The 18,284-nt window shown below is 38.3% G+C and overlaps 3 protein-coding genes across 5 annotated transcripts; 2 read left to right on the top strand and 1 right to left on the bottom strand.

Moving 5' to 3' along the window:
• Nucleotides 1-965: 965 nt before the first annotated feature.
• Nucleotides 966-16,464, top strand: LOC148977002 (uncharacterized). 2 transcript variants are annotated; one of them, XM_089117632.1, is made up of 8 exons: nucleotides 966-1,196; nucleotides 1,520-1,632; nucleotides 2,044-2,175; nucleotides 13,048-13,075; nucleotides 13,173-13,232; nucleotides 13,418-13,453; nucleotides 14,213-14,288; nucleotides 14,411-16,464. In XM_089117632.1, exons 1-8 carry the CDS (start codon nucleotides 1,109-1,111, stop codon nucleotides 14,466-14,468), a joined length of 591 nt encoding a protein of 196 aa, XP_088973758.1. In that variant the 5' UTR covers nucleotides 966-1,108; the 3' UTR covers nucleotides 14,469-16,464. The 2 variants fall into 2 exon arrangements, with proteins under 2 accessions (XP_088973758.1, XP_088973757.1); XM_089117631.1 differs by having other exon boundaries at nucleotides 1,517-1,632.
• On the bottom strand, nucleotides 5,938-13,422 carry LOC148977003 (uncharacterized). 2 transcript variants are annotated; one of them, XR_016145728.1, is made up of 2 exons: nucleotides 6,233-13,422; nucleotides 5,938-6,086 (listed from the first exon to the last, which is right to left on the bottom strand). XR_016145728.1 is itself a non-coding variant. In XM_089117628.1 (2 exons), the coding sequence occupies exon 2, from the start codon at nucleotides 12,442-12,444 to the stop codon at nucleotides 6,472-6,474; it is 5,973 nt and encodes a 1,990-aa protein (XP_088973754.1). In that variant the 5' UTR covers nucleotides 12,445-12,588; nucleotides 12,735-13,422; the 3' UTR covers nucleotides 5,938-6,471. The 2 variants fall into 2 exon arrangements, 1 of the variants encoding a protein (XP_088973754.1); XM_089117628.1 differs by having other exon boundaries at nucleotides 5,938-12,588; nucleotides 12,735-13,422.
• A 465-nt stretch (nucleotides 16,465-16,929) lies between the features above and the next one.
• On the top strand, nucleotides 16,930-18,220 carry riiad1 (regulatory subunit of type II PKA R-subunit domain containing 1). The gene is made up of 4 exons (XM_039679630.2): nucleotides 16,930-17,287; nucleotides 17,495-17,571; nucleotides 17,739-17,785; nucleotides 18,105-18,220. The coding sequence occupies exons 1-4, from the start codon at nucleotides 17,108-17,110 to the stop codon at nucleotides 18,167-18,169; spliced, it is 369 nt and encodes a 122-aa protein (XP_039535564.2). The 5' UTR covers nucleotides 16,930-17,107; the 3' UTR covers nucleotides 18,170-18,220.
• The last annotated feature ends 64 nt before the right edge of the window (nucleotides 18,221-18,284 follow it).

Here is an 18,284-nt window from a genome sequence, read left to right as displayed (position 1 = left end):
ACGCACTTTGTTACAAGTCATTCTAGTCAGTAGGCCTACATGTCTGTTTGGAGCATCGGCTGCTGATCGTCAATCATGGTATAGGCCTACTAGCTAAATTAAGCAGTTTAATTTGAATTATAGATTTCTACAATTACCTAACAATAAAGTTGGTTATACCAGTGAGTTCAACTAAAAGCTTCATATAAAATCATGAGATAAATGAGAAAATGTCTGATATCTGAAAAGAGACAGAGGATTTACTATGGGCCTTTCTTTAGTTATTCAGGAAATTGTAAGGAGAAAGTCAAGTGATGTCATCAGTGTGATGTTTATTTTAAAATAAGAGACTTTTGTCAACACCATGACACAACTTCCGTAGACCACTACTTTCATTATAAATTTTATAATATTTATATGTAATTTACAAAATATTTTTCTGTGTATGCATTATCGTATTTTAAATGGTGAGAAACCCTGTTATTGACATAAAAATAAAGCATTTTCCCTCTGTACATGACTGTGGGGACGAGCACGTCTGTGGTGCTTGGGATTTTGTATAATTAATTAAAAATCAAATAATGCCACATTGATGAATCAAGGTGTAGCATAATTGTTCAAATTGAGTATTGTTTTATTTCAAAAATAAATAAAATATTTACCCTAAGTGTCTTTTAAGTGTAATATTTCTGTAAAAGCTAGGGACAGAAAAAAAATGTGATTTCTACAGAATGACAGTAGTAGATCAGATCACCCTGGAGTGGTCACTTTCCATTATTAAAATGTAGGCTATATGTAAGATGTCACCTTATAGATGTAAACGCACTGAAATCGTCTAGTTTTCGAAACCACATACAATACGTTATCAAAAGATGTTTAAAATTATGTATTTAAAAATAAAATAAAAATAAAAATACTAGATCGACGTAACTTGAATGGACGTAATTTCAAGAGGCATAACTTGAAGAGGCGTAACTTGAAGTCTTGCAGGATGCAGTTTTCGCCATCGCCAGGAAAGGAGTGCCATGTGTGTGTGTTCTCGGACAGCAGGAAGAACGAGTCAGTTCACAGTAACGTTCATCAGACAATAATTTAGTAACGTTACGTTCAGTTCAGGTTCGCCCTCAATATGAACGCGTTCAGGCACAACACTGCTTCTCTGTTAGTTTTTGTTTTGCTATCGTGTTTTTCTCTAATCGATGGAAAATCACTCGGAGGTAAGCTATATTTTAATTCTATTTCTAGGTAAGGCCTATCGTTGTTAACGAAAATGCAAAAGAAAGAAAGAAAACAGGTGCATAATGAGCCATTTACGAGTTAATAAAGTTATCATTTGCCGTTTAGCTAAGTTACGTTACTTGTGCCATCTTCGAAAATGTGCTAGCCGACTTGCATTTTGTCAGAGGAAATGTGACGTTCTGCCAGGGCAGTTTATTGGGAAGCCTACATGTGTTGATGCTTAACTCTAAACCCAGTGTGAAATACGACATTTTCATTTGATTAATTTGATTAACTAATTTGATTAATTTTGTCGCAGCAGATGAAACCTGTGTTGGAATGCAGAGAGATCACTCTTACGACTTCGACCTGCCAAACGCTGTGACATTGAACGTGCAAAACGATGAATCATGTGATGCTGAGTGGACCATTGATGTAAATATCAAAACTTATTTCTCATCTGACAGGCCATTCTGAAAATTATTTTTTATTTTTAATAGAGAAATTAAATGTCACCACTTAGTTCACAACGAGTTAAACGGGTTAAACTAAATCCCCATTTTGAAAAGACCAAAATGGCAACACTAAGCTTGAAAAGGGTTTCATATGACAATATATTCAGTAAGCATCTTGGAGTAAAAGGCCCCTCTACATGTAGGGCTAAATAGCCCTTTATTTTAGGACCTGGACCTTTTAGCCCTGTTGTATTATCTAATTTGCTGTGCTTTGTCTGATACTATTTGACAATGATTGACAAATTAATTTGTTTTGCCTTGTCTTGTTCCAGTGAGAATAAGAAACAAGTGTTAAATGTTCACCATGTTTATGATTATAATTGTTCCCTAGAAAAACTTCATAGCTATCCTGGATGGAAGTATTGGATCAATACACTTTTCTCTTCCCTTCAAAAAAGTAACTCGTCAAGGCATCAGTGTGGATTACTGTCCAGTTTCAATCCAATACCACGTCTCTTGTTCTGTGAGTTCAATAACAATTCATCTGCTCAGAATAGTTGGTAACACTTTAAAATACGGGTGCACTAATATGCATTAATTCATACTTAACTGATGCCTAATGACTCATGAAGAACTAAACCATTGGTTGAGCTCTTCAATCAGCTCTTACAGTCTTACACAATTAATTAATGATTACTGCATCAGCAACTAATAAAGAGTCTATATGATTAATAGATTAAGTATAAATGAGTTTCTGTCAATTCAATGTGTCATTGTGTATTAATTCCTTAAAGGGACTCTGTGTAACTTTTTAGGTAATTTGTACGGTGGCTGAGAGAGCTCAACGCGCTGCAACTGAAGCAAACACATGCAAATAGAAAAAAACCTGTGCTAATAGAAAAAAAGACCTGCAAATAAAAAAAAAACCATGCAATTAGAAAAAAACACCTGCAAAAAAAACATCATCATCAGTTTCACAACACGTGTGCTCAAAATACAGAAACGAGCTGCAAAAGATATTACATTTTTATTACATACAACTTGTAATTTATCTTTCATCAGTTGCACTGTAAATTGTTTCATGTTATGTTTAAATTTTCATAAGAAATGTTAGGTAACGGAGGGTCCAAAGTTTTAAAGTTGAGACACACAGATATATACATGCATATTTTAAAAGCTTTTTTGTAAAATAAAAATAAAAATGTATTTGCAAGCGTTATGTTAACAGCATTAATATTTCTGTCGTAAGTACAGCTATTAAGCTGATGGACACCGTGCTGCATTGTCATGGGAACATCCCAGGTAGTGTTGTCAAAAAACTCGGTACTTCGGTACCAAGTCGGTACTAAAAAAAAAAAATGTTACGGTACCAGCTTTTCTAGGTACCGAATACCAGGTTAATCCAGTTCTGTTCTAGACGCGATGTCTGAAACGTGCACAGTTGCGTCCTCTTCATAACGCTGATATGGCTCTCTCTCTGAATCCACTTGTTGAAACGAAAGGAGGAAAGAGCCACATATGGAAATATTTTGGATTAGGCTAATGTCACGTTGCCATAAGAGGCCGATTACATGCAAATTCGCAATTTCAAATATAGGCGCGATTCAAGCGCGCTCATAATAAAAACTCGTTGGCGTTGCATAGCAACGACAGACGCCGCGTGAGAGCTAGCGCTTTGGAAAGAATAAGCACACGCAAAAATATAATTAAAAAACACGCGCGACATGTGAACGGCCTCTAAAGTGCTTTCGGGGTAGTTTTACGAGTACACGAGCACAGTAGTATCCACCCGACACCAGAGTACTACTGGTATTAGTATTGTCATTTAATGTCAGTGCCAGTTCTAGGCGTATTCTTGCCTTTATAACTCAGCAGGTTTAAAAAGCCTTTTTAAAATTAAATATGAATTCAGTTTTAGATTAATAAAAGGACAGTCAAGTCAAATAAAACATGTTTTATGGTAATGCTACAAAGATACCATTCATAAACATTACTTAGTTATCAACACATTGAGTGAACAATATATTTTTACAACATTAATTAATGTTTGAAAATGTTATTTATTACAAACACCTGATTGTTAATGTTTGTTCACTTAATTCATTGTGCATTAAATAAATAATGGATTAAAACTTTACAAACAACTTTAAAAATGTGTTAGTGTATAATATTGTTTATTTTAGGTCATTTTATCTAATCTTTTTCTAAAGTGTTTATAATACAAATGTACAGTTTCCATACTTGTAACCGTGATAAACACTTAAATATATGTAAATTTAAACTAAGCTTTGGTACCGAAATTGGTACCGAGAACCGTGAATTTTAACTGGTATCGGTACCGAATACTGAAATTTTGGTACCGTGACAACACTAATCCCAGGTGAAAATAATGAGGAAATTACGTTGTCTATCGTTGCTCCCTTCATCAAGTGCGTTCCACGCGGCTACATAATAGCACACTAGAGCCCTGCTCACTCCAAAGTCCCACTTTAAGGGCTCTGCCGTCTGCCCTTCGAAGGGAGTAGGATAGGGAAGCTCACGAGCAATAAGCACGTCCCAGCAGGGTTCGTCGCTTATTTGGTTTACCTGGAAACATTTCTGCTCTGGTCTGTGTTATTTGCAGCGCGTTTCTGTATTTGGTTGTGAACTTTTGCAGCTCGTTTCTGTATTTGGAGCACACGTGTTGTGGAACTGATGATGATGTTTTTTTTTGTTTTTTTATTTACAGGTGTGTTTTGTTTTTTTTTCTATTTGCACGCATTTTTTTTTCTATTTGCATGTGTTTGCTTAAGCTGCAGAGCGTTGAGCTCTCTCGGCCACCGTAAATTTGTTATCTAAAAACAATATTTGGTAACACTTTAGAATACGGTTCCTTTGTTAATGAATAACTACACAAGAACCAATAAGTAAAACAATATTAAAAGTCTATTAACCATTATTAACTAACAAGAAACTCTGATTAACGAACTAGTAAGTACACTGTAAAATCCAATTAGTACACCTTACTTGAAAAAAGCATGCAAACCGATTGCACTCAAAAAACTGAGTAAAGTGAAATAGGAATAATATGTAGTACTAACAAGTGCATGCCTAGTAGTGTACACTTACAAGAGAGTTCCAGTAACTTAAAATAATTTAGTAGTTAAAAAATAGTAGTTATTGATTAGTTAATAGTGAAGTACCACTTTCATCTGTGCGCTATTACTTACTAGTTCGTTAATCAGAGTTTCTTGTTAGTTAATAATAGTTACTAGATTGAAAATATTGCGTTACTTTTTGGTTCTAGTGTAGTTATTCATTAATGAAGGAACCGTATTCTAAAGTGTTACCCAATATTTTTATTAATAAATATGTCCCCAGTGGTGTACAAATACCTCTTATCCTACCAATTATCTGACTTATACGAAGAATTTATTATCTTTTTATACATGGGACGGGTAAGTCCACAGAGGCTTCCATGTCATTCTGCCATCTTGGAAAAACTATAATAGCAGAGAGGATCAATAAGTAGGCAAACACGTTTCCACAGTGCGTTTCGTTCAGAGTCAGCATCACGTGACTGAAGCAGCAGAATCGGACGAGCAGAGCGGTGAGAGTCGCTTGTCTAAACCATAGGCGGTCTAAAACCCTTTTACAGTCTATGTCTAAAACCGACAATTTTAAAAAGCTGAATTGCAATTTTATTTTCAATGGCGGATCATACTCTACATACGAAGAAGAAATCTTCGTCGCCAAATTCCCAAATTGAACGAAAAGGAAACGTGACTGCAGAGTACAAAAAAAACAGAGTTAATGTCGGGATAGCTTTTTCCAGGTAGATGGAGCAAATAAAGGAGACAGATTTCAAAAGAGACAATGAAGTCCTGCTTTCTCCTCGACAGGCAAGTCAATGTTACAGTCTTAATTACAAGCATTTTTTCTTTGCTTGTTTGTGTATTTTATAATATATAGACAGATGAACATTTAAAGTGAAAGGCTAAACAGACTATTTGATGAATAACGTTAACAGCTATTGAGTAAAGTACAAGTAGAAAAGACGCTATAAATTTTAATAGAGCATATGATTGTTCTTGCATTGTTTGTGCATAGTAAAAAAAAAATACAAGTTGAACGTTTGAAGATAAAGGCAATCACAATCATGTTTTTATTTTATCTGTCAGATGGCCCACGTCTCTCTTATATACTCTTTATAAAGCAACTTTCTTTTCGGGAGCTTCCTCTTTTTCTCTGACTGAAAATATCTGTAGCCTACTAGGAGTAACTTAGGCCGATATGTCCTGTAACATTAGTGTAAATTTCTGATAAAACCTTTAGTTCAGGAAATGTGCTACCAGGATGGTGTGTCCATTAAAACACAGGGGTCCAATACTCAGTCCATTATCATTTATTGAAAGGCCACAGGGTGAATTGGAATCAGATAGAGTTGTATGGTTTCTATAAACAAAAGAACAAACAGAATCTTAAAGATAATTAACACCATAGAACTTCAACTAATAAATCCTTAATCACATAATACATTTCAAAATTAGACAAACAGAATCTCAAGAATTAACATAATAAAACAAAGCAAACAAACTTACATTGTCAGGAACACATAAACTCTACAAAGGCTCTCATTAGGAGAGAAAGAAAGGACAATCTGTTTCCATTGCATGTGCCACACACCATCACACCAAACAATAGTACCTTATCATTCATTAAGTGCACCTGAGGAGACTTAGCTCCTCCCATGATTGGCTATGTCATGTGATCCATAGGAATTCTCAACAGCCGCCCCCAAATGTGTAAACATTTGACCCAAGAGAATTCTGTCCAATTTTTAATTCAAGTCATCTGAAAACTTAGTAAGGACCACCAGACGACTAACTGGGCGCATGTAGTGTTTCCCTTTAATGAGAACCTCCACAACCCTTATCCTGCCATCAGGACTTGGCGAGACCTTTGTAACAGTTCCTATAGGCCAGAGTCCCCGTGGAAGCTGCGGGTCGACGACCATTACGACAGCATCACATGAGATCGACTTTCCGTCCTGCATCCACTTCTGACGACTTTGAAGGGAAGGTAGGTAATCTCTGATAAAACTTGACCAGAATCTATCAGATAGAACTTGACTATGCCTCCACTTTCTACGTGAAAGTAGTTCAGAATCAGCATACATTACTTGAGGCAAAGAAGCATCTTGCCGCCCCATCAACAGTATGTTAGGAGTTATGGGATCAGGATCTGATAGATTAGATGTCGCATATCCAAGAGGTTTAGAGTTCAACATCTCTTCCACTTCTACCAGCACTGTATACAAGACTTCTGGAGACAGCACCTGGGTGCCCAATGTCACCCGTAAAGCGGCCTTAATGGATCGGACCTCTCTCTCCCAGCATCCTCCAAAATGCGGAGAATATGGAGGGTTAAAGTTGAATAGAATCTGGTGCTTAGAAAGCAATTCTTGAAGGGCAGGGCTGAGTTGATGGAACGCTTCTCTGAGCTCTCGCTCTCCTCCCCGAAAATTAGTTCCTTGGTCTGAGATAAGTTCATAGGGTCGACCTCTGCGAGCTATGAAACGCCGGAGGGCCAATAGAAAACTGTCTGTATCTAAACCAGATAACAGCTCAAGATGAACACATCGTGTTGTCTGACATTTGAAAAGGAGACCCCATCGTTTCTCATGTCTGCGGCCGACACTGATATTAAAGGGGCCAAAGCAGTCCATTCCAGTTGACCAAAATGGGGGCTTGTAAAGGCGGAGTCGAGAGGGAGGAAGATCAGCCATCCTCGGGACTGAAGGAGACCCTTTCCATCTTCTACACTCACGACACAAACGCTGAACTGATTTTACAGCTTGTCGTCCACGTAGAACCCAATACTTTCTACGAAGTTGGGCAAAGACTCTTTGCGGTCCTGGGTGACACAGAGTTGAATCGAGATCTGCAATCAGAAGCTTAGTTATAGGATTCTTAGGGTCCAAAATTATGGGATGGATCGTTTCTAACTCCAAGTCCTTGCTCTGCCGAAGGCGACCTCCCACTCTTATGAGACCAGTCACAGGATCCCACTCAGGTGCCAATTCAACAAGTCTACTTTGTGCTGAAACACCTTGATTTAGTTGGAGTAACTTGCTCTCCTCAGGAAAATCCTCCTCTTGTGCCTGACGAAGTAGTAACAGCTCTGCTTGATTCTGATTGAGCTTGTTCTCTGGTGCTTGATCAAGAGAAAACTTCTCAATGGTATCAGAAATCAACTCTGACCAAGTGTTAAATTGGACAGGGTCCACTTTAGAAAGACTTGGTAAAACTTGTGTCTGGCTACAAAACACAGGTTTTTTCAATTCCAGTGATACTTCAGGAGTAGTTATTGGATACTTTGGCCATTGATGAGAGGGTAAGGCAAGGAAAGGAGGTCCTCGAAACCAACGACTAGTAGGAGATAGCTCTGTCAACTTCTTTCCTCTAGTAATTTCATCGGCCGGATTGTTTCCAGTATCCACATATCTCCACTGGTCTGGTGTAGTATAATCTAGAATCTCAGTTATCCGATTAGCTACAAATATCTTGTACAAACAAGATTCAGAGCAGATCCATGTCAAAACTGTGGTTGAATCAGTCCAAAGCGTCACTTTATGGATGGGCACAGAAAGTTCCTTCACTAAAAGATTTGCCAGTTGAGATCCAACTAGAGCCGCACATAGTTCTAGACGTGGGATGGAAATGGTCTTCTTTGGGGATACTCTAGATCGAGCCATAATAAATGAGGTGACAACTTCATTCCCATTTGAAAGATGAAGGTAAGATACGGCTCCGTAAGCCCGCTCTGATGCATCACAAAATACATGCAGTTCTCTCCTCTCTTCACCTGATCCTACTGATCCATACCACCGAGGAACTTGGATCTTGCTCAAGCCAGATAGCTCCTCTTCCCAAGCCATCCAACTTCTCTTAATGCCTTCAGGAATATCTGGATCATCCCATCCACGCCCAGGTTTGATCCACAACTGCTGGAGCATGATCTTAGCACGTGTAGTGAAGGGAATAATAAACCCCAACGGGTCATATTGTCGAGCAAGGATGCGATACAGGATCCGCAAAGTCAGGGTCTGGTATTCCACAGGTCGGTGCTTATACCCCAAAGTATCCTGTAAACAGTGCCAGCTCATCCCGAGTGTGCCCTCACATGGATCATTACAATCATGACTCAGCCATAAGTCGGTTTGCAGGGAACGTGCTTCATCTGGTAAGTGGTCAACCACGGAGGCATAATTACTACTCCATTGTCTGATCTCAAAGCCTCCTTCACTCAGTGCAGAACGTAGTTTCAAGATCATTTCCTTTGCGTCGTCAATGGTAGGCAAACTTTGCAAGCAGTTATCGACATAGAATGAATGAAGGACTGAATCTTGAACTTCTGGATAGGTAGTTGAGATTCTTTTTGCATGTCTTTGAAGAGCATAAATGGCACAGCAGGGACTTGATGTAGTACCAAATGGTAAAACTTGCCATTCATAAACATCCACTGGGGCATTTCTGGACATATTTCTCCACAGAAACCGTAACAATGGCCTATCTGAAGGTAGTAATCGAACTTGATGAAACATGGCGCGGATATCGCCACTGATTGCCACTTGATGTTCTCTAAAACGGAGAAGGACTCCGAGAAGAGAAGAACCCAAGGTCGGGCCAGATAACAAATATGAATTCAGGCTTTCACCGTTATATTGATAGGAACAATCAAATACTAGACGGTGTTTCCCATTATGTTCAACTAGATGATGGGGTACATACCAAGATTCATCAGTGGAAGTCATTGCCTTTGGGTTCAGTTTCTTCACATAGCCAGATTCCACTAGCTTTTGAATCTCCTCCTCATATATTGCTGCACGCACTGGATTCTTTGCAATCTGGCGTTCGGTACGACGCAATGCTGGCATTACTGATTGCTGCAGAACATTCAATCTGGGTGCATGTTTGGCTCGAAGTAAAGGAGTGGCATATCTTACAACACCATTCATTTCCAGGCATTCGGTTCTCTGCTCCAGACACTCAAGAGCGTATTGATCTTGCTTTGACCGAAAAACTGCCTTAGATGTCTGATGATACGGAAGAACATCGACTTGCCACAATCTTTCTACATCCCTCTGTAACTGATCTTCGGTGGAAGTAGCCAAGAAGTGGCACTGAGAGATAGAATCAGTCTCAGGAATCAAGGAAGTGGGACCCTGCAGTACCCATCCCAGACGAGTATGTAATGCAATAGGACTTCCAGGAGGACCAAATGTTACTCTTTCTGTAGAGCATAACAAATGAGGATGATCTGCTCCCACTAACAACAGGGGCTTAACCTGATGGAATTCTTCAAGAGGAATACGTCTAAGATGCTGATAGCATCTTTGAAGAGTACGGACAGGGTAAGTCTGTTCAGGTAAGTCCAACATCTTGGATGTAAATGCAGCACTGATCTCATATTTCCTTTGGCTGAAAGATGCCGGAGCGATGGAAAATGTAACGTTAGTGCCCTTAATCTCTTCAGAACCCTGTCGAATTGTTCTCAACCTTAGAGACTCAGCCGGCCCATTTAGGCCCAACATCTCTGCAGCTGGAGAAAGGAGCATAGTTCTTTCTGAACCGTCATCAAGAATGGCGTAGGTCTCCACAGTCCTCCCTTCATAACTCAGAATGACTTTCACCACCTTCAAAAGCACAGAATTGAGGCCACTTGGTCTACTCAAATAGAATATACCAGAGTCAGGTTTACGAACATTGACTTCGTGCAAAACTCCCAGATGGCGCTCTTTGCAGTATGGACAAGGCTTCTTCAAGTCACAATTAGCTGAACGATGGGTCCGACCACATCTCCAACACCGACCATTATCCAGGATCCACTTCTCTTTACCCTCCGCATCAAACTGTTGGAACTTCATACACTGACTCAAGTGATGAGCTTGATGACCACAAAAGGCACAGAAAGGTCCTGGGTCTAATTGTTTGCTATACGAATTAGTAGGCTGAAACATTTTACCTTTCGGGTTGTAATGTTCCTCTTGATTTGCACCCTGCAAAAAGGTTGCTGTTGTATACCAAGATTTGGGAGGTCTTTCTTCTCTCATTTGATACTTTGTTGCCCCCTTTGATTGGTCAGATACTTGAACAACTAAACTTTGGCATTCTGCTTCCTCCTCTAGCCATTTTGCAAAATCCACCAAATTATAAGGAACATTCTGATTCACAGTTCGAATATGTCTTGCAAAACTGGAAACATGATGGGCTGAAAGTTTACTTAATAGCTGGTGAACATGAGACGAACAGGCCAACTCCTTCGCCCCTTGATCTTGACCCCATGATTGGAGCATGCCTACTAGAGCCTGAACTCGTAGCGCAAACTGACCAAACCCAAGGGAATCCCCAGAACGTATAGCTGGAAGGTTTTGAATGGAAGCCAACTCCCGCAACACTAAGTGATGAGGTTGGCCATACTTCCGTTGCAGGGCATGTAATGCTGTAGTATAAGGCTGGGGATCATGAGCATATGCCAGGGCTAAATGTCGCGCATCATCAAGCTTCAGATGATCCAAAAGAATATGGTATTTGTATTGTTCTGATTCCTCTGAAGGCAATAGATTTTTTAATGCCATATTTAGCATTGCAAATTCTTGAGGATCGTTTCTTTTGAAACATGGAAATGAAGGCCTCTCAATTCCAGCCAGTCTTGAATTCCCAGAGGAAGGGTGAACACAAGCTGTCACTACTGGTTGATTCACCACTGAATCTCTGGACTGGATCACACCTGAAGATCCCAGCGGTGTGTGAGTTCTAAACACAGGAACATTACTAGTAGCAGTCACATCTAAAGGACCCATGGATGGTCCGAACTGTGCAGGAGGTATCGAAGGAACTTGAATCGATGATGGCATGGCCATCGGAAAGACATGACTTGGATACACAATAGGTCCATAAGGGGGATATAATGCAGGAGGAGGAACAGGTACAGGATAATTTGGAAACATCCATGGAGGAAATCCATTGCCTTGCCCTTGGCTAGGGACAGGCCCACCGCTTCTTATGAAACGCGAATCATTGGCTGGATAGATGGGATACAATGGCTGTTGGATTAAGGACCAAGGTGGAACATTGCCAAACTGAGTTGGATTCATACTCATTCCAGGAAGATTCTCTGAAGGCTGAAACTGAGAGTGAGCATACTGTGTAGCAACTGGTGCTGTTAACATTCGGGCCTCAGGCAGCTGTAAAGAACTGGGTTCTAATGATCCACCTCCTCCTTGTGGCAATGGTGTAGGCAGCATAGATCTTGGTGGAGGAGGGAGAGTACTTTGTCTGCTGAGTTGAGGAGGTGATGTAGATGGATCAACATAATGTCGGTTTGCCTCATGTTGTCTTAGGCATTCACCCAATTCCTGAACAAGAGATACTCTAGAATTATCATCCTCTTGATTATGTTCAACAACAGGAGATGTTGCCTTAGAACTCTGGTTGGAACTGATCGAAAAGGAAGAATTTTGACTTCTTATCTGCATTGTTCTCATACTCTGGCTCAGTTCTGACAACATTCCTTTTATTTGCTGTACGTCACAAGCAAGATCCCTCACCTCAGCCCGAGTCTCAGCTATGGCAGCCCCCTGTGATACTTCTAGAAGCACAGAATCAGACGTAGTTTGTCCTTGTGGACAAGATGGTTTCCTTGACTGAATCAAATAATCTCGATGCCATCTGGGGGGGTTTGATATCCGTTTAGGTCTCGTAGAATCATTTTGTTCCATCCTAGCAGCCTCTCCGGCTCGAAGGACCATGTAAATTTCTGATAAAACCTTTAGTTCAGGAAATGTGCTACCAGGATGGTGTGTCCATTAAAACACAGGGGTCCAATACTCAGTCCATTATCATTTATTGAAAGGCCACAGGGTGAATTGGAATCAGATAGAGTTGTATGGTTTCTATAAACAAAAGAACAAACAGAATCTTAAAGATAATTAACACCATAGAACTTCAACTAATAAATCCTTAATCACATAATACATTTCAAAATTAGACAAACAGAATCTCAAGAATTAACATAATAAAACAAAGCAAACAAACTTACATTGTCAGGAACACATAAACTCTACAAAGGCTCTCATTAGGAGAGAAAGAAAGGACAATCTGTTTCCATTGCATGTGCCACACACCATCACACCAAACAATAGTACCTTATCATTCATTAAGTGCACCTGAGGAGACTTAGCTCCTCCCATGATTGGCTATGTCATGTGATCCATAGGAATTCTCAACAATTAGTTAAACATGAATTAATGCGTATTAGTGCGCCTGTATTGTAAAGTGTTACAGAATAGTTTTACTGCTTTATTGAGAATTATATTTATTTACAAATCAAATGCTTTTTGATTATCTTATAGAAATACACCAAGAATATCAACTGTCATTGTGAGTAGGCTAGTTCTTCTTTTTGATATCTCTAACAGAAACTATACAACAATAATATTACAAGATTACAATGGTATTTAATTCTGTGTGTTAACAGGTACCAATTCTACAGACAACAAGACCGTTTTTGAAACATCTCTGCCACCTACAGCTAGAGGTAAACAGCTAGAGGTTTTTTTTTTTTTTTTTTTTTTGTACAACAAATGCACCTTTTTGCTAAGAAAGAATTTGAAAAATTTGGGAAATGGTGGTATCGATACATACAGTACTGCTAAACTTGATGTAACTGGGAGCTTTTGTAAATCCATGTAACAATTTTTTTTGTAATAATTATATTTACAGATACATTGTCCAGTGGTTCAACAAAGAGACAACATTGTAAGTAAATTCCATAAAACATCTATAATAAATGATATACCCAGCATTTGGAAAAAGTAAACAGTCAATATTTTGACTATTTTTGACTTCGGTTTGTAAATTTCGCACAAAAAAAGGAGAATAACAGCAGTAATAACTATCCTCATCTCATTGTAGGTAAAGGTTGTGAAACCACGGAATATAAAATTAATCTAAAGTTCTCGCAAGTTTACAAAAAGCCAATCCCAAAAATCTGTTTCTAGTTAAAAATCCAGTAATAGAGCAATCTAAGAGATATCTAACTCAAAATCCAACCACATACAACCAAAAACAGCTTCACTAAACTATGAATTATCTTTGGAACCTTTCCAAAGTTTTAACAAAAGTAGGTTGGTACAGAGGTTGTGGAAACTAGACAAGAGTTCTGGAGATGGGAGGGAATATAGTATTGCAAGTGGTGACGTAACAGGGAACTTGCTGTAAGTAAAATGGGTAGGTAGCAAATTAGAAATCATTAGTATTTGTTGCATCATTATCTTTAATATAATCTAATATCTATTATTATTATTATAATTATTATTATCAGATAATTATTTGTATTATTATTTTGGCATGTGACCATTTTGTACCTTGTAGTTAATATCAATGGAGTGTATTTTGTTCTGAAAACAGCAGTTTCATAAAGCGTTTCTCTTAAAGCAAGTGTCATGAAAGCTGTGTGTGCAGTGTTGTATACATTTGATATTTTGGTGATTTTGTTATTTTTTTTCTTCTCTATAGATTGTGCCATTGCTGTTGCTGCCGCATTTGTCATAAGCTTTGTCATTTTGGCATTCTCCATCTGCAGGACAAACTGGTAGGTCCATTTAACACATTAATGCATAAAAAAAACCTAAAAACTTTAACTACTTACTATAAGATATATGTTTTACTAAAGATATACTAAACACAACTAAATTACCTTGTTTCAATTTCTAGCAGTGTAAAATATGCTTCTGCTAGAACCTCAGCGGATGAACAAAACCAGCCTGGTTGAGTAAAATTAACCTAAGGAGGCATATGTACCTGCCCAACAAACAGCAGTACATGACGTGGAGTCATAATAACACATTATCAGATATACATGTAGTAAACTATTATATTATATCATATTATATTAGTTTTTATATTATATAGTATATTATATTAGTTTTTATATTATATTATGTTATTATATTATATATATAGACCAGTGTTGTTTGTATATTATCAACAACAATGGTCTAGATTTCAACACATTTGCATCACATCTGTGTATGTTCCATTATAGGGGATTATCACGCTGATACGTAGGACTTCCGTATTCAGTGATCTTTGTGCACTGCCACTTCCGTTGAATCACCGATCTCGCTGGCGAACTGATGACGGACTACAGTCACTAAGTTTATTTATATGGCATCCCTGGTAAATTAGTCTGATTCACTAAAGTGCCGGCTGCAAACAAACGTGCTACCTTGTTTTATTTTAAAGTTTATTCCAGTTTTTTCTTATACTCGATTCAGTCGAGAATCCATGAAAACTTACGTAGGTTTGGCGTTGATGCTTAGATTTACAAAGTGGAACAGAGCAGTGACATACAGGGGTTGGACAATGAAACTGAAACACTGGCCAATGTTGGAGGTTTCACATCTATATGCCTGGCGGCCAATCTTCAGAGTGAAGCACGGGTGGATCAGTGATGGATTGAGCTCCAATATCATGACAATCCTGATTGAATTTGATGGACACGACACTGCCGAGGACTAGCAAACCCTTCTGGAGGATCATGAGCACCTGATGCTCAAACCGTGTATCAGCATGATCATGCACCAACACACACAGCAAGACTTGTGACAGAAGGGTTTGATGAAGATGAAAGTTACGTTGAACATCTCCTATGGTCTGACAGTCACCAGATCTGAATATTATTGAGGTGTTTTGGAGGAGCGAGTCCACCAGCATCATATTGTGACCTGGACACTGTTCTGGAAGAGGAACGGCTCATAATCCCTCTGGTCACTGTGAAGGACTTCTATCTGTCAATTGGTGCTGTATTTGGATGCAAAATGAGGCCCTCACCATTCTAACAAATTATTGTATAGTAAAACCAGGTGTTTCAGTTTTTTTGTCCAACCCCTGTACATAGCCTTCGTGTCAGCCATTGTTGAACTGCGTCGGAAGTGGACATGCACAAAGTTCACAAATCCCGCCCATGAAACCCGGAAGCGTGATAATCCCCTATTGGAGGATATTTTCTATTGACATGGTTCCATGCAGTGTTGGGTGTAATCCAGTACTAAGTAAATAATTACTGTAATTTAATTACATTTCCTTAAAAATTTAAGTGTGAAATTACATAATTTTCTGTAATTTAATTAGGCTTGTTACTTCTGATGTAATTGCATACTGTAACACAATAAGGGATTTAACTTCCAAATTTAACATCTGATAAAATGTGTGTTTTTAAAGTAAAATTCTCTGTTTAAATACTTAGGTCAGTTTAAGGTTTAAAAGAGTAGTTTTCATGTCTATCCTTGTTCAACTGTATACATATAAATGTTTAAAGTTTGTATTTCCTCCTAGAATGGGAAACAAGTTCCCTATATGAGTCTGCACACCAGAAAATTCTCCCAAGCAATTTTAATACCTGAAATGTCGTCTGAAGGGCTTGGGCCCGAAACGTTTCACATGGTGAGCAACTATTAAAAGTGCTTGGGAGCATTTTCTGGTGTGCGGACTCATTGTTTACTTTTGCAACTTTCTGTCTGCCCAGCACCCAGTTTTATTTTTTTGGATGTGCGTGCTGCAACTTTTGATCTCTAAAACAATAGTTCCCTGCCTCTTCAATTTGTGTAATATGTGGAATATTCACAAGAGGTCACTCTTACTGTAACGTTAGTTCTGGGCAATCTTTTTTCCACTATTGTATCTGTTGTCTTTTTTTCTGTAGCTATTATTTACTCGGTGTCTTGTGTTATTCTGAAACTGCCATTAAACTTTGCTAATGGTTCTTACTCAAGTCTCTGAATCTGTTGGCCCAAACTGTTGTCAATGCTTGGATGTGTGTGTGTGTGTGTGTGTGTGTGTGTGTGTGTGTGTGTGTGTGTGTGTGTGTGTGTGTGTGTGTGTGTGTGTGTGTGTGTGTGTGTAATATGTATGTATGTGAAAAATCCTCCGTTAGAATGCTAGCAAGTTAACCTCATTTGCTTTCCTAACGTAACATGAACAGGAGAAAGATTTTGAAATGGTTACAAAAGACTAAATATAGTATTGTTGTGTAGCATGTAGTTAATAAAATATCACTTACCAGTGGGCAACGGCGTTATAAATGTCTATGTTTGTGAGCTGAAGAGATCAATTGAGCATCCAAGTTTAGCTTTGTCAAGTCAACACTTTCTATGTTTGTTTCCATGACGCGTTGTAGCCTTACGTTACTCATTAAACGAGTAATGCCAGTCCCCTGAAAAACGGCACTGTGCGAGTCTCTCGATGAATTGTTTATATTAATGTATTTTTTATTTACTTGCAAAAATACTGTAGACATATTAGCAAGTTCAACCAATTTAGAACAATGAATGAAGTTTATTAAACAATCCATTTTTGTTCGTAGGCTATGTAGTAAAGACGTTACTCTTTAAATTGCATAGCTTATTTAAAATGAATGAAAGTGTGGAAGCGTGTTCCTTAGCAACAGAATGCGCGTCACGTCAACAGCAGATGCTTGGGAACACAGCGCAGAAGGTAGCCTACGCTGTCATGGCGGAGAGAAACGCTCTGGAGAAACTCGATGTCGGCGCTTTAAACCCTGAGCAGCAGGAGAAGTTGCATCACTTCAAGGTATTTCGTTTTCGGCTGCTGAAAGTTGTTTACGACGAGTCTGCAAATTGTTTTGGAGCTGAATACGTGAATTACATGAGTATGAGTACACGTCCTGCTATGATTTATTAATAAACAATAATGAAATACAGGATTGATTTCTGTTAGCGAATGTTTCGAAATCAAATAAGTGTAACTTTAAGTGAGTTAACATGTCTCTTACTCCAGATCAAGACGAGGATAGCCAATGAAAAATATTTAAGATCTCATCCAGAGGTGGAAATGTTACTGGGTGACTTCTTAAGGTAACGTTAGGATATAGTGTTTTTGCTTTGTTCATCGATCAAGATCATGACACAGCACATTTTGTTATATTCAACCCTCCCTCTCTCTCTCTCTCTCTCTCTCTCTCTCTCTCTCTCTCTCTCTCTCTCTCTCTCTCTCTCTCTCTCTCTCTCTCTCTCTCTAACAGGAATGTGTTTTTGAAAAAGCCTATGGATATTCGTGAATTCGCAGCAGGTATATAATTTAATAAAAAGGCAAATGTCACATGTAATCTGTTATCCGACACATTGTTTGTTTGTTTTTATGTATTCAAAGTATGTAAATAGTCTTGTCTCTTACATAAAATAATTTATTGTTCTGCAAAAAAAAAAAAAATAATTACAAATAATGACAAAAAATAAATAAAAAATGGTACATACATAATACTTCTTATTTTAGTTTTTTTTATAATAATAAATTATTGTGATAAGTATTAATAGATTATGTGCACTATTATGTTAAATTATACTCTTAAATTAAGGCCAGCATATCTCTTTCTCTTTTTTCCCCCCAGATCATTTCAGTGACCCAGGACTGTCAGAGAAAATCCAGGCCCAAATGAATATGCACAATAAGTGAAAATTGTGGATTTACACTTGTTTTTTAATTAAAAAAAAAAAATGAAAAAAATGTATGCCTGTCATGATCCCTCCGTGTTTGAAAGCATCTTTGTTGTACCTCTTCATTATCAGCA

This window comes from Pimephales promelas, chromosome 12 (assembly GCF_988280905.1).
Source record: "Pimephales promelas chromosome 12, fPimPro1.hap1.1, whole genome shotgun sequence".
NCBI lineage: Eukaryota > Metazoa > Chordata > Actinopteri > Cypriniformes > Leuciscidae > Pimephales > Pimephales promelas.
This window is presented reverse-complemented; position numbering and strand designations above follow the sequence as displayed.